The 20,808-nt window shown below is 39.9% G+C and overlaps 2 protein-coding genes across 4 annotated transcripts in view; both read right to left on the reverse strand.

The window, feature by feature from the left end:
* LOC100511652 (glycerophosphodiester phosphodiesterase domain-containing protein 4) overlaps positions 1-20,808 on the reverse strand; it is an 882,168-nt gene that overhangs the window by 737,950 nt on the left and 123,410 nt on the right. The gene's annotated exons all lie outside the window — the stretch shown is intronic.
* INTS4 (integrator complex subunit 4) overlaps positions 1-20,808 on the reverse strand; it is a 121,943-nt gene that overhangs the window by 89,570 nt on the left and 11,565 nt on the right. For all 3 annotated transcript variants that reach the window (XR_014814762.1, XR_014814763.1, XM_084975421.1), the window contains exon 4: positions 15,010-15,116. Coding sequence is in view for 1 of the 3 variants with exons in the window: in XM_084975421.1 (XP_084831547.1) it covers positions 15,010-15,116 (107 nt within the window). In the remaining 2 variants the exon portion in view is untranslated. The remainder of the gene's footprint in view (positions 1-15,009; positions 15,117-20,808) is intronic.

Raw genomic sequence — 20,808 nt, forward strand, 5'->3', positions numbered from 1 at the left:
GTTGCTGTGGCTCTGGCGTAGGCCGGTGGCTACAGCTCCGATTCGACCCCTAGCCTGGGAACCTCCATATGCCTCGGGAGCGGCCCAAGAAATAGCAACAACAACAACAACAACAACAACAACAACAAAAGACAAAAAAAAAAAAAAAAAAAAGGAAAAAAGAAAAACAAGAAAAACACAGTTGACACTTGAACAACATGGTTTGACCTATGCAGGTCCACTTTTACACAAATCTTTCTCTTTTTTTTTTGTCTTTTGTTTTTTAGGGCCGCACCCACGGCATATGGAGGTTCCCAGGCTAGGGGTCGAATTGGAGCTGTTGCTGCCGGCCTACACCACAGCCACAGCAACGCCAGATCCAAGATGCATCTTCGACCTACACCACAGCTCACGGCAACGCTGGATTCTTAACCCACTGAGCAAGGCCAGGGATCAAACCCTCAACCTCATGGTTCCTAGTTGGATTCGTTTCCGCTGCGCCACGGCAGGAACTCCCCACAAATCTTTTTCAATAATAAATACTACAGGAGTTCCCATCATGGCACAGTGGTTAACGAATCTGACTAGGAACCATGAGGTTACGGGTTCGATCCCTGGCCTTGCTAGCGGGTTAAGGATCCAGCATTGCCGTGAGCTGTGGTGTAGGTTGCAGATGCAGTTCGGATCCCACATTATTGTGGCTCTGGCGTAGGCTAGTGGCTACAACTCCAATTAGACCCCTAGCCTGGGAACCTCCATACACTGCAGGAGCGGCCCTAGAAAAGCCAAAAACAAACAAACAAACAAACAAACAAAAACCTACAGTACTACACAGTTCACGGCCAGTTGAATCTTCAGAGGTAGAAGCATGGCTATGGAAGAACCGGGTATACAAAGGAATTGCATGTACAGAGGGTCAACTATAAATTAAACGTAAGTTTTTGAGTGAGCAAAGGGTCACTGTGTCTAACCTGCAAGCTTTCTTTTTTTTTTTTTTCTTATGGCCACACCTGCAGCATATGTAAGTTTCCAGGCCAGGGGCTGAATGATAGCTGCAGCTGAAACCTACGCCATAGCCACAGAAACACTAGATCTAAGCAATATCTGCAACCTACACCACAGCTACGGCAATGCCAGATCCTTAACCCACTGGGCCAAGCCAGAGATCGAACCCACATCCTCAAAGGAATAATGTCACGTCCTTAACCAGGCTGAGCCACAACAGGAATTCCCCAACCTGTAAGTTATTAAAGGAGCAAATGCAGAAAAAAGTCAAAAGGACCTGAAAGCCAGCTTCCACTTGGCCAAATCAGAGAATATGAACATCAAGAAAAATAATGATAGAGTAATTATAATCCACTGAATAAACAAGAAACCTTAGTCCCAAACTTACATAAATAAATATCTGAAAGTCTAAGGACAGACTATTTACAGAGTTTCAAAATAAAGAGACCATCCCACAAAATACTTAATCATTTCTAAAGGAAAGAGTAACTTCACAGTGAAGAAATCTGACAAACACTAACTTAACCAAATGATCAAAGTAACAGCATCAGTAAAGGGACAAATCAAAACAGCGTACCACCTCAGAGGATGCAATTAGAAGAGAATACAATCACGTCACGACATTCTTGCCAAAGGTGAGTAACTTGAATCTAATTATAAGACAATATCAGACAAACCCAAGCTCAGGGATATTCTACAAAATTATTGTCCTATAATTTTCAAAAGTATCAAGTTCATAAAATGAAGGACTAAAGAATTATTCAAAATTGAAGAAGGCTGATGAGATACGGCAACTAAAATGCAAGGTGGGATGAGGCGCTGGATCCTTTTCCTATAAAGGACATGACTGGGATAAATACTGAAAGTTGAATGAGGTTTGAGGATTAAATGGTAATAATATGATGATGTTCGTGTCCAGATTTTGATGGCAGGAAATACAAACTGAAGTACTGAAGAGGAATGGGGCACCGTATTAGTAACTCACTCGGAAATGGTTCACAAGAAAAGAAAGTTCTTTATTATCGTACTTGCAATTTTTCTTCAAGTTTTGAGATTTTCAGAAAATAAAGTCTAAATACACACCAAAAAACCATACTGTTTCATAACCATTAGACTAAGTGTACTTTAAGATCATAAAAAGAGGCAGCTAGAGCAGACTCACACCCACACAGGTGCACAGAATGCCTCCAGGAGATGTAGAAGGCTTTGTGAAGAAAGAGGATTTCATAAAGCATTTCCCCTCTTGTTTGAAAGGCAAAGTAGCACAGTGGAATGAGCAGACACTGGAATCTGACAAACCTAGGTTTGATTGCTGGCGCCACCACTTAATATCCATGTCACCTCCACCAAGTCCCTTAAGTTTTTAGAAATCCTTACTTTGTAAAAATAGGAATACTATCTCCTACCATGAAGTTTTATGGTGAGTGAATTCATTTAATAATTATTGCATGTAGGAGTTCCTGTCGTGGCTCAGTAGTTAACAAATCTGACTAGGAACCAGGAGGTTGTGGGTTCGATCCCTGGCCTTGCTCAGTGGGTTAAGGATCCAGCGTTGCCATGAGCTGTGTGTAGATCGCAGACGCAGCTCGGATGGGGCCTTGCTGTGGCTGTGGTGTAGGCCGGCAGCTGCAGTTCCGATTAGACCCCTAGCCTGGAAACCTCCATATGCCACAGGTACAGCCCTAGAAAAGACAACAACAACAAAAAAACAGAAAACAGAGGAGTTCCCATCATGGCTCAGTGGAAGCGAATCTGACTTGTATCCATGAGAACACAGGCTCGATCCCTGGCCTCGCTCAGTGGGTTAAGAATCCAGCGCTGCCATGAGCTGTGGTGTAGGTCGCAGACACAGCTTGGATCTGGCATTGCTGTGGCTGTGATGTAGGCTTGGCAGCTGCAGCTCCAATTAGACCCCTAGCCTGGGAACCTGCATATGCTGCGGGTGCAGCCCTAAAAAAGACCCCAAAAAACCACCAAAAAACAAACCAAAAAGCAAAACAGAGAAGGGTCAGAGGTAGAAGTGGACCACCTGGACGAAAGAGGCCTGCTCATCTGGAACAAACAAGCATGAGCTTTCTAATGACAGCTGTCTAACACGAGAGCAGTCTGTCATAAAAGGTACTGAGCACTTGTTAATGGTTCATATCAAAACGCTCCAGAGGGAAGCTTCTGAACTAAATGGGAGCTAGATTTTCCATGAGAAGCTATGTCCTATGCAAAGGCGGGCTGGGCAGGCAGGCTTGCTTAGATGAGAGGACAGAGGAGACCTATCGAGAAAGCTCAGGTACAGAGGGTGGGGGCTCTCAGAGAGGGTATGTCTCATAAAAAATGTCTCAAACATTTTAGATCAGAGTTAATTCGTGCCTCTAAGTTACTCAGGCTACAGAACTGTGAAATATATACTTTTAAGTATTCCTAATGCCTTAGGTATAATAAGGGCTCAAAATTGTCCAGGAAATGATACAATGAAACCGAGAAGTTAAGAGAAACTTCGAGATATGAGGTTGACAATGACTATGTCACAGTTAAAGAGCAGGGTTTTTTCTTTTTTTAAATTTTCTGTTTGTTTGCTTGCTTTTTAGGGCTGCACCGGCAGCATATGGAGGTTCCCGGGCTAGGGGTCAAATCAGAGCTGCAGCTGCCAGTCTACACCACATTCATAGCAACACGGGATCCAAGCCGCATCTGCAACCTACACCACAGCTCATGGCAACGCTGGATCCTTAACCCACTGAGCAAGGCCAGGGATCGAACCCATGTCCTCATGGATACTGGTCGGGTTTGTTACTGCTAAGCCACAATGGGAACTCCCTTTTCTTTTTTAATAAATTATTTTTTAGTATGAAAGCATCATTTGTCATAACTAAACTGTTAACTGAACCATCAGTCCCCGGAAGGTTGCTACCACTGTTATTCATTTGATTTTCAAACAACAAACTAAAACCTTCTAGTTTCTATAAAGGTAACCAAGGCAACAGTGACGCATCACTGGCCTATTACTGCACCAAACGTTAAAGCAAAAGAGATCGTACGTCTAAATCATACCCTCGGGGCAGCAATTACAGTTTTATGACGTCCTTCCCTACAGGTCACTACTTATATCACAGCCATCATCACTGACAGCTGCCTAGTGCTCTGCAGACGATGCTATTTCGGTGTTACCGTCAGGCCATTCAGGTGCCATCATTTCTATATTAATGAAGTGAGTAAGCAAACCACATCCCCTATAATAAGAGCAATCCACGTCAAAAATAAAATAAGCTAAACCCACCCATTTAGAACTATCGTTATAGAAAAAAAAAATCAATGACTAAGTATATGAAGAAAATCCGAGAATGAGGTTAAGAAAGACAAAAATAACTTACTCATTCAGTTTCAACAGAGACTGTTTTTAAGCACCAATAAAAATTCAGTGTATTTATTTAGCATGGAAATGATTCTAACAAATAACCTCTCTTAACAAACAACATACAATATCTGTCTGGGTAGTATATGACAAAACGTTAAAATGCTGTATGTTTCTATCTGTGGCTTTAAGAGCTTAATGTACTTTTGCCACAGGATTAAAGCAACAGAAAAGAAACAGAGGGACTGGAAGAGAAGTGAGATGGAGAGAGAGAAACGAAGAAGAATTAAACTAGGCTCTAAGAGAGCCATGAAAGCAAAAATGACAAGATATTTACTCTTCTAGAAAAATCTTCATAAATGGGAAAGAAAGCAGAAGACCTCCAATTGCAGTTGTGCAGATTCTACACGAGAAAAGACCATTTATTTCCTGGCTAAATCTAAATCATTTCATCTCTCAAATGAGGATTAACTATATAATATACCTCAAAGGATTACTGACAGGACAAAATAAGATGAATTTTTGAAAGTTAAGAGTACCCAAAAGCATGACTTTCTTCCTACTGTGAAGCAAAAGGTATGACAGATTCACATCTTTTATTTTAAAAATACAAACAGGAAGAATTGGAACTTCAAAAAATAATAATGATAGGAATAGATCATAGTATTTTGAATAAAATAAGAAACAGAAAGAGGAAGGAAGGAGAGAGGGAGGGTAAACTTTCTTTGCAGTAGAATGCCAACTAATAAACACAGAGGGAATAACAACATTAAGGTATCACCAAACTGCAACAATCAGAGAAATAAATGACTCAGCAATATTTATTTATAGTAGCTAAAATAATGAGGAAAAGTTCGATAGGGAAACGGATACTGTCATAATCTCAATGTACCTCCCCACAAATTACTTATTAATCACAGGGGGAAAGAGCAACTCTACAATGAAAAATGCAGCAGACACCGCCCTAACCAAGTATCAACGTTAATATCATTAATAAGTCAAACCTCATCTGTGCCGCCTCATTATATGAAGCCCTGAGAAGGGCACAATTTTATTTATGCACAAAAATGCATAACTTAAATCTAAACAGGAAATATCAGATAAGTCCAGATTAAAAGACATTCTATAAAGTAAAGAGCCTATACGCTTCAAGTCAAGGTCATGAAAGACAAAGGCTGAGGGACCTTTCCAGATTAAAGAAGAGAAGAGACACAAAAATTAAATGCAATACCTGATCCTGGAGCAGAAAAGAAAAAATTATATTAGGAGTTCCCATTGTGGCACAGCGGAAATGAATCTGACTAGGAACGATGAGGTTGTGGGTTCGATCCCTGGCCTCGATCAGCGGGTCAAGGATCTGGCATTGCCATGAGCTGTGGTGTAGGCTGCAGATGCGGCTCGGATCCCACCTTGCTGTGGCTGTGGTGCAGGCCGGTGGCTACAGCTCTGATTTGACCCCTAGCCTGGGAACCTCCATATGCCACAGGCACGGCCCTAAAAAGACCAAAAAAAAAAAAAAAAAAAAAGCTATATTAAGGATAATATTGGGGGGACAAAGATAATATTGGGACAATAGGCAGAATTTGAATAAAGGCTACAGATTAGTATTAGTATTTTATCAAAAAGTATTACATCCTGATTTTGAGAATTGGGTTTATAAAAACGATCTCCTTCTTAAGAAATATACACTTAAGTATTTAGTGGAAAAGAAGCATAATGTCTGTAATTTACTCTTAAATGGTTCAGGAAAATATACAGAAAGAGAGAATGATAAAGCAAATGTGGGAAAACGTTAACTATTGGTGAAACAGAAAAAAGGGTATATGGAAATTTTCTTTTTCTTTTTTTTTTGTCTTTTTGCCTTTTCTAGGGCTGCTCCCGCGGCATATGGAGGTTCCCAGGTTAGGGGTCGAATCGGAGCTGTAGCCACCGGCCTACGCCAGAGCCACAGCAACGTGGGATCCGAGCCGCATCTGCAACCTACACCACAGCTCACGGCAACGCCAGATCCTTAACCCACTGAGCAAGGCCAGGGATGGAACCTGTAACCTCATGGTTCCTAGTTGGATTCACTAACCACTGAGCCACGACGGGAACTCCTGGAAATTTTTTATACTATGATTTTTTTAGTAAGTTAGAAATTGGTTTTTAGATATTGTCCCACACCCAACCAAATGCATTCCCAGAATTCTCATTCTGAGTGAAAGGCACCACCATCTAATCTGGTGCATAAATCAGAAACCTAGGAAACATCCTTTTTTTTTTTTTTTTTTTTTTTTTTTTTTTTTTTTTTTTTTTTTTTTTTTGTCTTTTTTTTGTCTTTTGTTGTTGTTGTTGTTGCTATTTCTTGGGCCGCTCAAGCGGCATATGGAGGTTCCCAGGCTAGGGGTTGAATCGGAGCTGTAGCCACCAGCCTACGCCAGAGCCACAGCAACGCGGGATCTGAGCCGCGTCTGCAACCTACACCACAGCTCACAGCAACACCGGATCGTTAACCCACTGAGCAAGGGCAGGGACCGAACCCGCGACCTCATGGTTCCTAGTCGGATTCGTTAACCACTGCGCCACGACGGGAACTCCGGAAACATCCTTAATGACTCCTTTACCCCTGCCCCATGCTTAATCGCTAAGTCCTGTCAGTTGTACTTTCTAAATATTTTTCAAATCTATCCATATTTTTTCGTCTTTCCATCACTTTAATCCAGACTACTATAATTTCTCAAGTAGGCTACTACAATAACATCCTAAGTGGCCTCTTCTACAATCAGTTCTCTAGAACAAAATTATAATCTTTACGAAATGCAAATCTGATATCACCTGTCTACCCAAAACACTTCAATGGCTTCTCAACAAGCCCTACAAGACCTTGCACCCAGCCTAATGGTTGTTATGCGGTTTTTGGTCTCAGGATTCCTTGACATTCTTAAAAACCATTAGGGACTCCTCCCTTAAGAGCTTCTGTTTATATGAGTTACATCTATTGATATTCACTATATTAGAAATTAAGACAGGAGTTCCCATTGTGGAGTAATTGTTAACGAATCCGACTAGGAACCATGAGGTTTCAGGTTCGATCCCTGGCCTTGCTCAGTGGGTTAAGGATCCAGCATTGCCATGAGCTGTGGTATAGGTCGCAGACGTGGCTTGGATCCCGTGTTGCCGTGGCTCTGGCATAGGCTGGTGGCCACAGCTCCGATTCGACCCCTAGCCTGGGAACCTCCACATGCCAAGAGAGCGGCCCTAGAAAAGGCAAAAAGACAAAACAAACAAACAAAAAAAAAGAGAAATTAAGACAAAGTTAAAAATATTTCCTTATTAATTCCTTTACAATAATTACTCATATCTGCTTCAATAATCTGTAACACAACAATATATTGTTTTGTCAGCAGTATATGAGGAAAATCTCGTTTCTTAGAGATAGAGAGTTGAAAAGGCAGGACCGCACAGACCCCCCCAAAGAGGGCCTGTGATCCCTAAGGGTTCTCAGGCCACCCTGTGAAAACCACAATCCCAGCGTTACTGCCATTTTTAATTCTTCTAAAAAGTGTGCTCCTCTCTACCACTGGATCTTTGCATATGCTGTTCCCTTTGCCTAGAATACCTTCCCCACCCACTCCATCCATTCCCTTCGCTTAATTCTTACTACGACTTAAGATCATAAAGTCTAAGCTCAACTATCATTTCTTCTAGAAAATTCTGATTTCTCAGTTAAACTAAGCCCAACCCCCCCACAAACATTATCTTCCTTTTCTGGAGCAATTAAAATACTTTTAATTAAGAAACCCTGCTCTGGAGTTCCCGTTGTAGCTTAGAGCTTAACGAATCTAACTAGCAACCATGAGGACACAGGTTCGATCCCTGGCCTCGCTCAGTGGGTTAAGGATCCAGTCTTGCCGTGAGCTGTGGTGTAGGTCACAGACACGCCTCGGAGATACTTATTCCAGAATGCTCCCCTTAATACTTCTTCCACACCAAAAATGTTTGGCACTCCTTCCTCTGAGCAACTTTTATACCTCATAGTTACTTCTGTTATTACAAGAAATATACTGTAATATACTGTATATCTTTTATAAGCCTGACTACTGGAGCATGAGTTCCTTAAAAGTTGGAATCTCATTTCAAAGAAGATATGCAAATAGCCAATAAGCACATGAAAAGATACTTAACATGACTAATCACCAAGCATTACAAAAGAGCAAATCAAAACCGCAATGAGATACCACTTCAGGAGTCCCTGTTGTGGCTCAGTGGGTTAAGAATCCAACATAGTATATCCATGAGGATGCAGGTTCCATCCCTGGTCTTGCTCAGTCAGTTAAGGATCCAGCGTTGCCGTGGCTGTGTTGTAGACCTGCAGCTACAGCTCCAACTCAACCCCTAGCCTGGGAACCTCCATGTGATGTGGGTATGGCCTTAAAAAGACAAAAGACCAAAAAAAAAAGAAAAAAGAAAAAAAAGAGAGAGAGAGGTACCACTTCATACCCATAAGGATGGTTACTGTCAAAAAAAGAAAATAAGGGGAGTTCCCGTCATGGCACAGAGGTTAACGAATCTGACTAGGAACCATGAGCTTGCGGGTTCGGTCCCTGCCCTTGCTCAGTGGGTTAACGATCCGGCGTTGCCATGAACTGTGGTGTAGGTTGTACACTTTAAAATAGTTACGATAGCAAACAAATTTTTCTTTTTTTTTGGCTACACCCACCGCATTCATAAATTACCAGGCCGAGGACTGAACCATGCCACAGCAGCAACCCAAAGCCACTCCAGTGACAATGCTGGACCCTTAACCCATTACACCACAAGGGAACTCCATAAATTTTGTTATCTATATTTTACTGCAACTTTAAAACCTTTTTTTTCTTTTCAGGCCCACAACTGCAGCATTATCAAAGTTTCCAGGCTAGGGGTTGAATCAGAGCTACAGCTGCCCGCCTGCGCCACAGCAACAGCAATGCCTGATTCGATCCTCATCTGCAACCTATACCACAGCTCATGGCAACGCTGGATCCTTAACCCACTGAGGGAGGAGGCGAGGGGTCGAACCCGCATCCTCATGGATATACTGTCAGGTTCGTAACACGCTAAGCCACAATGGGAACACCCTAAAACGTTTTTTTAAAACAAAACAAAAACAAAGGTTAGGGTACTGGTATGAGATCTTTCTTCTTTTTCACTGTCGGCACTAATCACTATGAATTTCCTTCTAAGCATGCTTTAGTACAGCCTTTAAGTTTTGGGATGCTGTACCTCTGTTTTCACTCATGTGAAAGTATTTTCTAGTTTCTCTTTTGATTTCTTCCTTGACCCATTGGTTAAACAGGAATATGTGGTTTAATCTCTACGTGTTTGTGGTCTTCCTAATATTTTTCTGTTAATAATCTAACTTCATTCCAATGTGGTTGGAAAACATACTTTGTATTATTTCTATCAAAAGGGTGAGTGTTACTGAATGCGAATCATATCTCAAGACAAGCTGTACGGCAAAAATCACAGACAAAATAGCATTAGGCATTAGAAACAGTAATTATAGTTATGAATCACAGATAGTCTTATTTACTTGAGTTTGCAAAAGGTTGTGACAAATCTGCCATTTCCAGATGGTTCAAATGTCTACCCTATAAGCCTCTACAAGTGGTGAAGAAACACACTAAAACTCCATGTGAGAAATTGGAAAAAACCATGAAAAGTTCATGAAAAGAATAAGAGAGGACACACAAACGAGGCACAAATATGAAGGCTCATTAGTAATCTAAAAGTAGAGTTGAGCTGCAACGTTCCGTTGATTTCTTCTGTACAGCAGAGTAGCCCAGTCTACATACATACACAGTCTCTCACTATCTTTCATGTTCTGTCCCAAGAGATTGGATATAGTTCCCTGTGCAGTACAGTAGGACCTCATTTCTTACCATTCTAAATGCAATAGTTTACATCTATCAACTCCACACTCCCCGTCCATTCCACTCCCTTCCCCTTTTCCCTTGGCAACTACAAATCTGGAGTGGGATCACTGAATCATATGGTAGTTCTATATTCAGTTTTCTGAGGCACCTCCATACTGTTTTCCATAGTGGTTGTACCAACTTACATTCCCATCAACAGTGTGGACGGGTTCTCCTTTTCTCCACACCCTTTCCAGCATTTGTTATTTGCAGACTTATTAATGATGGCCATTCTGACTCATGTGAGGTGATACCTCATTGTAGTTTTGATTTGCATTTCTGTAATAATTAGTGATGTTGAGCATCTTTTCATGTGCCTCTTAGCTATCTGTATGTCTTCTTTGGAGAAATGTCTATTTAGGTCTTCTGCCCATCTGTCCATTTTTCAATTGGGCTGTTTGTTTTTTCTTGTTGAGCTATATGAATTGTTTGTGTATTCTGGAGACAGGCCCTTGTTGGTTGCATAGTTTGCAAAGATGTTCCACCATTCTGTGGGTTGTCTTTTCTTTTCTTTTCTTTTTTTTTTTTATGGTTTCCTTTGCTGCGCAAAAGCTTGGAGTTTAATTAGGTCCCATTGGTTTGTTTTTGTTTTTATTGTCATTATTCTAGAAGATGGATCAAATAAGATGTTGCTGCAGTTTATGTCAAAATGTTCTGCCTATGTTTTCCTCTAGGAGTTTTCTACTACCTGGCCTCATGTTTAGGTCTTCTTTTGTTGTTGTTGTTGTTGTCTTTTTAGGGCCACACCCATGGTGTATGGAAGTTCTCAAGCTAGGATCAAATTGGAGCTGCAGCTGCTGGCCTACACCACAGCCACAGCAACGCCAGATCTGAGCTGTATCTGCAGCCTACACTGCAGCTCACAGCATCACAGGATCCTTAATCCACTGAGTGAGGCCAGGGATCAAACCTGTGTCCTCATGAATACTAGTCCAGTTCGTTACCTCTGAGGCACAACAGGAACTCTGTTTAGGTCTCTAATCCATTTTGAGTTTATTTTTTGTGTGTGATGTTAAACAACGTTCTAATTCTATTCTTTTACATGTAGCTGTCGAGTTTCCCCAATTACTGAAGAGACTGTCTTTTCTTCACTGCATATTCTTGCCTCCTTTGTCATAGACTGGTTGACCATTGATGCTTGGGTTTAATTCCAGGCTTTCTATCCTATTCCACTGATTTATATTTCTGTTTTTGTGTCAGTACCATACTGTTTTGATGAGTGTGGCTTTGTAGTATAGTCTGAAGTCAGGGAACCTGATTCCTACAGTTTCATTTTTCTTTTTCAATACTGCTGTGGCTATTCAGGGCCTTATGTGTTTCCATACAAATTTTAAAATATTTTGTTCTAGTTCTGTGAAAAATGTCATCGGTAATTTGATAGGGATCGCGAGTAATCTTTTAAGAAGGAAATTAAAAAAAAATAAAACACTATTTTCCTCCTGCCAAATTAACACTTCACCTATTGTTTTTAAAAATTAATAATCAATGCTAGAGTGATACAGTAAATTAGGCACTCTCATATATTTTTTTTTGGCTACACCCATAGCATGTGGAAGTTCCTAGGCCAGAGATCAAACACACAAACAGCAGCAATGCAAACCACAGCAGTGACACCACCAGCTCCTTAACCTGCTCAGTCACAAGTGGACTCCTCATTCACTGCTGATGGGCATATAAACTGGAACACTTTGGAAAATAATTTGGCCAAAAGTATCAAGATCCTTAAAAAAAAAAAAAAAAAAAACCTCTAAATGCTTTCATCCAGTAATTCTACTTGTGACAATCTAAGCTTAGGAAATAACCCTAAATACAGAAAGTATTTTATACTAACCATGTTCACTGCAGTATTACTTAACAATTTTTAAACAATGGCTACAATATCAATGTCCAATAACAAAATGGATAGGACAAACTCGATTTAATTATTGGGCAAAATATGCATCCATTAAAAATATTTATAAAACATTTACAAGATAAGGAAAATTCTTTTGTTATAATGTTAGTGAAAAAGTAAAATGCAAACCTGAACACGGAATTTGACTACAGTTGTTTTTTGGGTTTTTTTTTTTTTTTTGTCTTTTGAGGGCCATACCCATAGCATATGGAGGTTCCCAGGGTATGGGTCAAATGAATTGAAGCCACAGCTGTCGGCCTGTGCCACAACCACAGCAATGTGGGATCCAAGCCGCTTCTGCTACCTACACCACAGCTCCTGGCAACTCCAGATCCTTAATCCACTAAGCAAGGCCGGGGATTGAACCTGAGTCCTCATGGATAATGGTCAGGTTCCTTAACCACTGAGCCACGAATGGAACCCTGATAACAGTTTTGTGTGTAAAAAGAAAAGTAGGAGTTCCCGTCATGGCTCAGTGGTTAATGAATCCAACTAGGAACCATGAGGTTGTGGGTTTTATCCCTGGTGTTGCTCAGTGGGTCAAGGATCCGGCGTTGCCATGAGCTGTGGTGCAGGTTGCAGACACGGCTCGGATCCCGCGTTACTGTGGCTCTGGCGTAGGCGTAGGCTGGCGGGTGCAGCTCCGATTCAACCCCTAGCCTGGGAACCTCCATATGCTGTGGGAGCAGCCCAAGAAATGGCAAAAAAAAAAAAAAAAAAAAAGAAAAAGGAAAGTAAACAATCTGTATACCAGAAAAAAATCAGAATACAGACATCAAAAGGCTAACAATAATGGCTGCCTTTAGCTAATGAATAATGAGTGTAATTCTCTCTTTATACTTTTTAGTATCTTTCCAAATTTCCATTTTTAAAATTTTTAAATAAAAGGTTTACTTAAAATAAATTTAAGAAATCATTACTTCCAACAGATGTGATAAATTCATTGAATAAAAAAAAAAAAAAAAAAGAAATCGTTATTTCAAGGGGAACAACTCCCTGAGTACCATACCTCTCTCACAAGCACAGCCTCACAGACACATACATTCTTTCACATGGGAGAGTCACTTACTCTTTCAGACAAATGATCCCTAGTTTTTTCCACTTAAGCACTTAATATTTTCAAAGTGTTTTGGACTTGTTTGTTGCTGTTATTAAGATAAATGATACACTCTTTCGTGGAGTTCAGAAATAGCTTTCTTTTTTTTTTTAATTTTTATTATTTATTTATTTATTCATTTATTCTGCTTTTTAGGGCCGCACCCATGGCATATGGAAGTTCCCAGGCTAGGGGTTGAATTGGAGCTATAGCTGCTGGCCTACACCAGGGCCAAAGCAACGCCAGATCCGAGCGCATCTTCAACCTACACCACAGCTCACAGCAACACCAGATCCTTAATCCTCGATCTCTTCGAGGCCAGAGATCGAACCCACAACCTCATGGTTCCTAGTCGGATTCGTTTCGGCTGCATCATGACAGGAACTCCAGAAATAGCTTTCTAATTCCATGAATATAAGCCTTCCACAATTGAAACATACTTGTCTTCTTATATTCTCAAAATAAATTTATCAAGGAAGATAACATAAGAAAAGGAATGTATATCTATGTATGACTGAGTCACTTTGTTGAACAGCAGAAATTGGCACAATACTGTAAATCAACTATACTCTAATAAAAATTTTTAAATTTTAAAAAATAAATTGGAGTTCCCGTTGTGGCTCAATTGGTTAAGAACCCAACACAGTGTCCATGACAATGTGTGTTTGATCACTGGCTTAACCCAGTGGGTTAAGGATCCAGCATTGCCACAAGCTGCAGCACAGGTCACAGACGCAGCTAGGAGCTGTGGCTGTGGAATAGGCCTGCAGCTGCAGCTCCAATTCAACACCTAGCCTGGGAACTCACATATGCTGCAGTTGCAGCTGTAAAAAGAAAAAAAAAAAAGTTTTTTAATAAATTAAATTACTAATAAATAAATAAATAAATAAATCTATCAAAAAGATTAACAGACCAATTCCACACGATTTAGGAGCTGGTGTTATGCACAAAAGACAGCAAAAGTTTCAAATGAAATCAAAAGACACAACTAATGTGTATGCATTTTTTTATAACTTATATATAATATTTATTATTATAATTTTATAATACAAAATTTCCCAAGCCCTTGTGTCCACTTGGTCTGTTTATTGCAGCAGAAAAGCATAATAAAAAGAATATGGGCTTTGGAATCAGAAAAAACATAGTTTATTCCCTGGTTCTTCAACTTCCTAATTGTGAAAACTTGGGCAAATTAAACTCCCTGAAACTCAATTCCCACCTTAGTAAAAGAGGACAACAGTACTTCCCTAAAGGACTATAAGAAACAAACGAAAAAATAGGTATAAATTACCATAATAAACAGAGTGCATATATTAGGTACAGAATGCAAGGTAGCTCCTATAATTATTTTCATTACATATCTTTTGGGAAGAGGATGAGGAAGTTCATTTTATAACAAGTTATTCAACTTTATTCCTAATTAAACATCAAGAAACAAAAAAATGAGGCAACTGTTAAAACCATTAAGAGTCCTTGGCATTTCTGTTACAGATTCAGGATGGAGGTAAGCCGATCTTATAGCTCATATCACCTCTCCAGATAATGTAGAACTGTTAAAGAAAGCAACAATTCGAAAATAAAAAAAAAATTATAAAAAAAAGTAATAATAAAAATGGGGGAAAAAATGTAATTGTAATGTGTACATGTAAGGATAACCTGACCCCCTTGCTGTACAGTGGGAAAATAAAAAAAATTATAAAAAAAGAAAGAAAGAAAGCAACAATCCTGTGTCTAACCGTTACAGTCTTACCTTGCAGGCTACATCAACTAATCGCATCTGGACAGCTTGATTCTCTGGGAGTTTAGTACCAATTGCAAGCAAAGTGTCCAAGAGTTGAGCTAGGACTTGATGAGACTCTAGAAAGGAAGACGCAAAGTTGGGTTGTAGAATTTCAAAAAGAGATCATTGCAGAAACTACATTTACTTGAGTAAAGAATAAAGATTTTTGTCAGGAGTTCCCGTCGTGGCGCAGTGGTTAACGAATCCGACTAAGAACCATGAGGTTGCGGGTTTGGTCCCTGCCCTTGCTCAGTGGGTTAATGATCCGGCGTTGCCGTGAGCTGTGGTGTAGGTTGCAGACGTGGCTTGGATCCCGAGTTGCTGTGGCTCTGGCGTAGGCCGGTGGCTACAGCTCCGATTCAACCCCTAGCCCGGGAACCTCCATAGGCCGCAGGAGCGGCCCAAGAAATAGCAACAACAACAACAAAAAAGACAAAAGACAAAAGAAAAAAAAAAAGATTTTTGTCAGCTGGTTTCTAATCTTTCATCTCTGAGTCCCCTTACCTAAAAGTTACATTCCTAAAGGGATCATGTCTAAAACTTTGAGCCCTCCACAGGACGGGGCATAGCGCTTGATCAATTCAAGGGTTTTCCCTGCCTTCAAAAGAAAGTCTAAATTCCTTAGTGAAGCATACATACATACACACCAGTCCATGAGGTCTAGCCCTGGCTATCTTTCTAGCCTCATCTCTTTCATGTCTCCTCCAGCACCTTTTTTTCCCAACTATATATGATTTTATGTTCCCCTATCTCTGCTCAGGCCAATTTCTCTACTTAGTATGCCTATATCCAACTCCTCAATCCCACTCCCCAGAGAGCACCTACTAATCCTGAAGCGTCACCTCTGTATGGTGCTTTTTCCTTCTTCCCCAGAAGAACTGTTTCCTCCTTTATGCTTCCACTGCAGCCTCTACATCAGCTGTAACACCTTCCTACACTTATTTTCATATCAGACTAAACTAGGAGACTAAAAGGCTTTTAAGCAAGGACTGTTTTATTCACCTGTGTATTCTCGGAATCTAGCATGACTCATTACATGCTCAGTGAATGCTTAGTAAATGGGCAAACAACAAATTCTAAATAAATCACTATCACCCATTTTAGCCAGATTCTCTTTATCACCTAAATTCTCTTCCCTGTTCCAAAATATAGTTCTTGTAATGCTAATGGCATACAAGAGGATTTAGGCGGCATTCAGAAAATCATTTTTATATTAGTAACCACGTACAGGCATACTTTGTTTTATTGTACTTCACTTTATTGCACCTTGCAGATACTGCATTTTTTTACAAATTGAAGCTTTCACAGCAAATATAATACTCAATGGGGAAAAACTGAAAGCCTTCTCACTCAAATCTGGAACAAGACAGGGATGTCCACTCTCACCACTGCTCTTCAACATAGTTTTGGAAGTCCTAGCCACAGCAATTAGACAAACAAGAGAAATAAAAGGCATCCATATAGGAAGAGAAGAGATAAAACTGTTACTGTATGCAGACGACATGATACTATACATAGAAAACCCTAAGGACTCAACCCAAAAACTGCTTGAACTGATTAATAAATTCAGCAAAGTAGCAGGATTTAAGATTAACATTCAGAAGTCAGTTGCATTTCTACCAGCAATGAAATATTAGAAAAGAAATACAAAAATACGATACCTTTTAAAATTGCACCTCACAAAATCAAATACCTCGGAATACACCTGACCAAAGAGATAAAGGACCTATATGCCGAGAACTATAAAACTTTAATCAAAGAAATCAAAGATGTAAAGAAATGGAAAGATATTCCATGTTTCTGGATTGGAAAAATCAATACTGTAAAAATGGCCATACTACCCAAAGCAATCTACAGATTCAATACAATCCCTATCAAATTACCTATGACATTTTCACAAAATGAGAACAAACAGTCCAAAAATTGATATGGAACAACAAAACACCCAGAATTGCCAAAGCAATCCTGAGGAACAAAAACCAAGCAGGAGGCGTAACTCTCCCACACTTCAGGCAATATTACAAAGCCAAAGCCATAGTCATCAAAACAGTGTGGTACTGGTCCCAAAACAGACAGACAGACCAATGGAACAGAATAGAGAACCCGGAAATAAATCCAGACACCTACACTCAATTAATCTTTGACAAAGGAGGCAAGAACATAAAATGGGAAAAAGACAGTCTTTTCAGTAGGTACTGCTGGGAAACCCAGACAGCTGCATGCAAATCAGTGAAACTAGAACACACCCTCACACCATGCACAAAAATAAACTCAAAATGGCTGAGAGACTTAAATATAAGACAAGACACCATCAAACTCCTGGAAGAGAACACGGGGAAAACATTCTCTGACATCAACCTTACAAATTGTTTTCTCAGGTCAGTCTCCAAAAGCAACAGAAATAAAAGCAACAATTAACCAATGGGACCTAATCAAACCAACAAGCTTTTGCACAGCAAAGGAAACCAAAAAGAAACCAAAAAGACAACTTACAGAATGGGAGAAAATTCTTTCAAATGATGCAATGGACAAGGGCTTAATCTCTCAAATATATAAACAACTTATACAACTCAATAGCAACAAAGCCAACAACCCAATTGAAAAACAGGCAAAAGACCTGAATAGACATTTCTCCAAGGAAGATATACAGATGGCCAACAAGCACATGAAAAGATGCTCAATATCACTGATTATTAGAGAAATGCAAATCAAAACTACCATAAGATACCACCTCACGCCAGTCAGAATGGCCATCATTAGTAAGTCCACAAATAACAAATATTGGAGGGGGTGTGGAGAAAAGGGAACCCTCCTGCGCTGTTAGTGGGAATGTAAGCTGGTACAACCACTGTGGAGAACAGTATGGAGTTACCTTAGAAAACGATACACGGAGTTCCCGTCGTGGCACAGTGGTTAATGAATCCAACTAGGAACCATGAGGTTGCGGGTTTGGTCCCCGCCCTTGCTCAGTGGGTTAACGATCCGGCATTGCCGTGAGCTGTGGTGTGCCGTGAGCTGTGGTGTAGGTTGCAGACGCAGCTCGGATCCCGAGTTGCTGTGGCTCTGGTGTAGGCCGGTGGCTACAGCTCTGATTCGACCCCTAGCCTGGGAACCTCCATATGCCACGGGAGCGGCCCAAGAAATAACAAAAAGACAAAAAAAAAAAAAAAAAAAAAGAAAAAGAAAACTATACATAGAACTACTATATGACCCAGCAGTCCCACTCTTGGGAATATATCCGGACAAAGCACGCCTTGAAAAAGACACATGCACCCGCAGGTTCACTGCAGCACTATTCACAACAGCCAAGACATGGAAACAACCTAAATGTCCATCGACAGATGACTGGATTAAGAAGATGTCGTATATATGCACAATGGAATACTACTCAGCCATAAGAAAGAATAAAATAATGCCATTTGTAGCAACATGGATGGAACTAGAGACTCTCATACTAAGTAAGTCAGAAAGAGAAAGACAAAAACCATATGATATCACTTATACCTGGAATCTAATATATGGCACAAATGAACCTTTCCACAGAAAAGAAAATCCTGGACTTGGAGAATAGACTTGTGGTTGCCAGGGAGGGGCGGGGAGTTGGGGAACTTGGGGTTCATAGATACAGACTATTGCCTTTGCAATGGATAAGCAATGAGATCCTGCTGTGTAGCCCTGAGAACTATATCTAGTCATTTATGATGGAGCATGCTAATGTGAGAAAAAAGAATCTATACATGTATGTGTAAGTGGGTCACCATGCTATACAGTAGAAAATTGACAGAACACTGTAAACCAGCTATAATGAAAAAAAAACACAAAACATTATTAAAAAAAAAAAAAGACAGAGAGAGAGAGACAATCAACATACAACATACTGAAAATGAGACTCCCTCCCTCTTTTCAGCCCCTTTAAGCTAAGGCCAAAAAACTTGGCAGCCAGCCTCTGTCTTCCTAGCAGGAGAGTCATAAACTTCTAACTGGAAAAGCTGATGGGCCCCACAGAAAAACAGCAAAGGACACTAACCTTCAAAAGTCCTCCAGAGACATGGAGGATCATATAGAGTGGAGGATACTAGTTGACAAGCCCCATCCATTCACAGAGAACTACCAATCGCCTTTGTAGTGCCTCATCTTAAATTTAAATGCAAAGCCAAGGGTCATCAAGAAAAGTCTCCAATAGAAGCCACAAAAAGAGAAAACAGAAGAGAGGTGAAAAAATCTCCAACAATACCACTTGCCCTGTAATTTATTTCTTCAAAATAATGATTCTGTATTACTACCATGAAAAGCTAGCTAAACATCTTTGAACTTAACTTGCCTCAGATAAATCACGAATCCAATCTAAATCTTAAACCCTGGTATCTCTCCTGAGCTCCAGACTACGTTATTACCACACTGGAGGGACACTGCCACATGAACAAAGGAATCCTCAACACCTCTTCTCTATATCACCCAGTTCGTCAAAGCCAATTCACGCAACAAAATTATCATTCTAATATAGACTTGATCATTTCATGCCTTGTTCAAAACAACTTCACATGGTTCCACTGCCCACAAAATAACATTTAAATCCTCAGCAATCAAGACTACTTACACTTTGGCTTCAAAACATTTCACCAATGTTTTTCTTCCAAAAGTCCCTTATCTCCTTCTGACCTCTCATGAAACAATTCAGTTCTTCAAACATATCTTACACTTTCCAAGTCCTCCTTTATCATAATGTCCTTCTTCTTGGCAGTACTATTCTCCAAATTTGGAGGATTTGGACTGTGCAAGTCTACCTCTCCACTAAGATTTTCTAGAGCCCACCAGTCAGCACCGATCCCATTCTCTTCTCCACTCCCACAGTATTTTAATTATACCGCCTCTAAAACAAGCTGTGTTATGATTAGCAGTATAATATGTACTGAAGAAGCAGATAAATTTAACACTCTGAAAGTGCCCAGCAAGCACCAAGGATTTATAAAACCCATACCTTCGATGAAGTGAAATGAAAGATTTCTGGTCAAAAGTGTGGACCACACTCTTGAATTTGGAAATGGATACTACACTAATAATTGGGAAACTCTTAATTCTAAGCCACAAATACAGAGTGACTTTAGCAGTAATTTACTTCCCCGGAGTTCATGTTCCTAAGCTCTGAAAAAAGGGGCTTGAACTATCTACTAATGGCCCCTTCCAGTTCTAGCTTCTGTGAACCTAGGTAGGCCAGGAACAGGAAACCATGAAGAGACCTAGGTCAAATCTCTTAGAGACAATTAAGTAAGAAACATGAAAATTCTTAACAAAAAGTAAAACATCTATTTTCAGGATTATTGTGTAATTTGGCTAGGATGAGGTTTGAATCAAAGTTAACTCTCTCCCTCTCTTGTAATGTTTCTATTTTAGAGGTAAAGCGTTTTTCGTTAAACAATGATCTATAAGAAAGAGCACTGCACTAAGTTCTCAGTCCCACTGTTACTTAGCTGAATGAACTCACTTCAGCTCAGGCAATCTCTCTGGATCTGTCATCGGCAAAATGAAGGAATTAGACAATTTTATAAAACTTACAGAAGTAAAAGGTAATATGTAAAACATATTGTTTTATAGTAGTAGGAATATTTTTAAAATTTCTTTTTTATGTCATTACATTGGCATTTCATTAAAAAAGATTCCTCTCTCAAAAAAAATTTTTAAGATATTTCTATTGTTTCCTATGAATTAAAAGTTTGGGGTCAAAACTGAACACAAGCAAAATTTTAATGTGAAGTTCTTTCTAACAAAATA

The sequence above is a fragment of the Sus scrofa genome, chromosome 9 (assembly GCF_054392235.1).
Source record: "Sus scrofa isolate SSC_HxYL_T2T_F1_AM1 chromosome 9, Sscrofa_HxYL_maternal_Yorkshire_Landrace_v2.0, whole genome shotgun sequence".
Lineage (NCBI taxonomy): Eukaryota > Metazoa > Chordata > Mammalia > Artiodactyla > Suidae > Sus > Sus scrofa.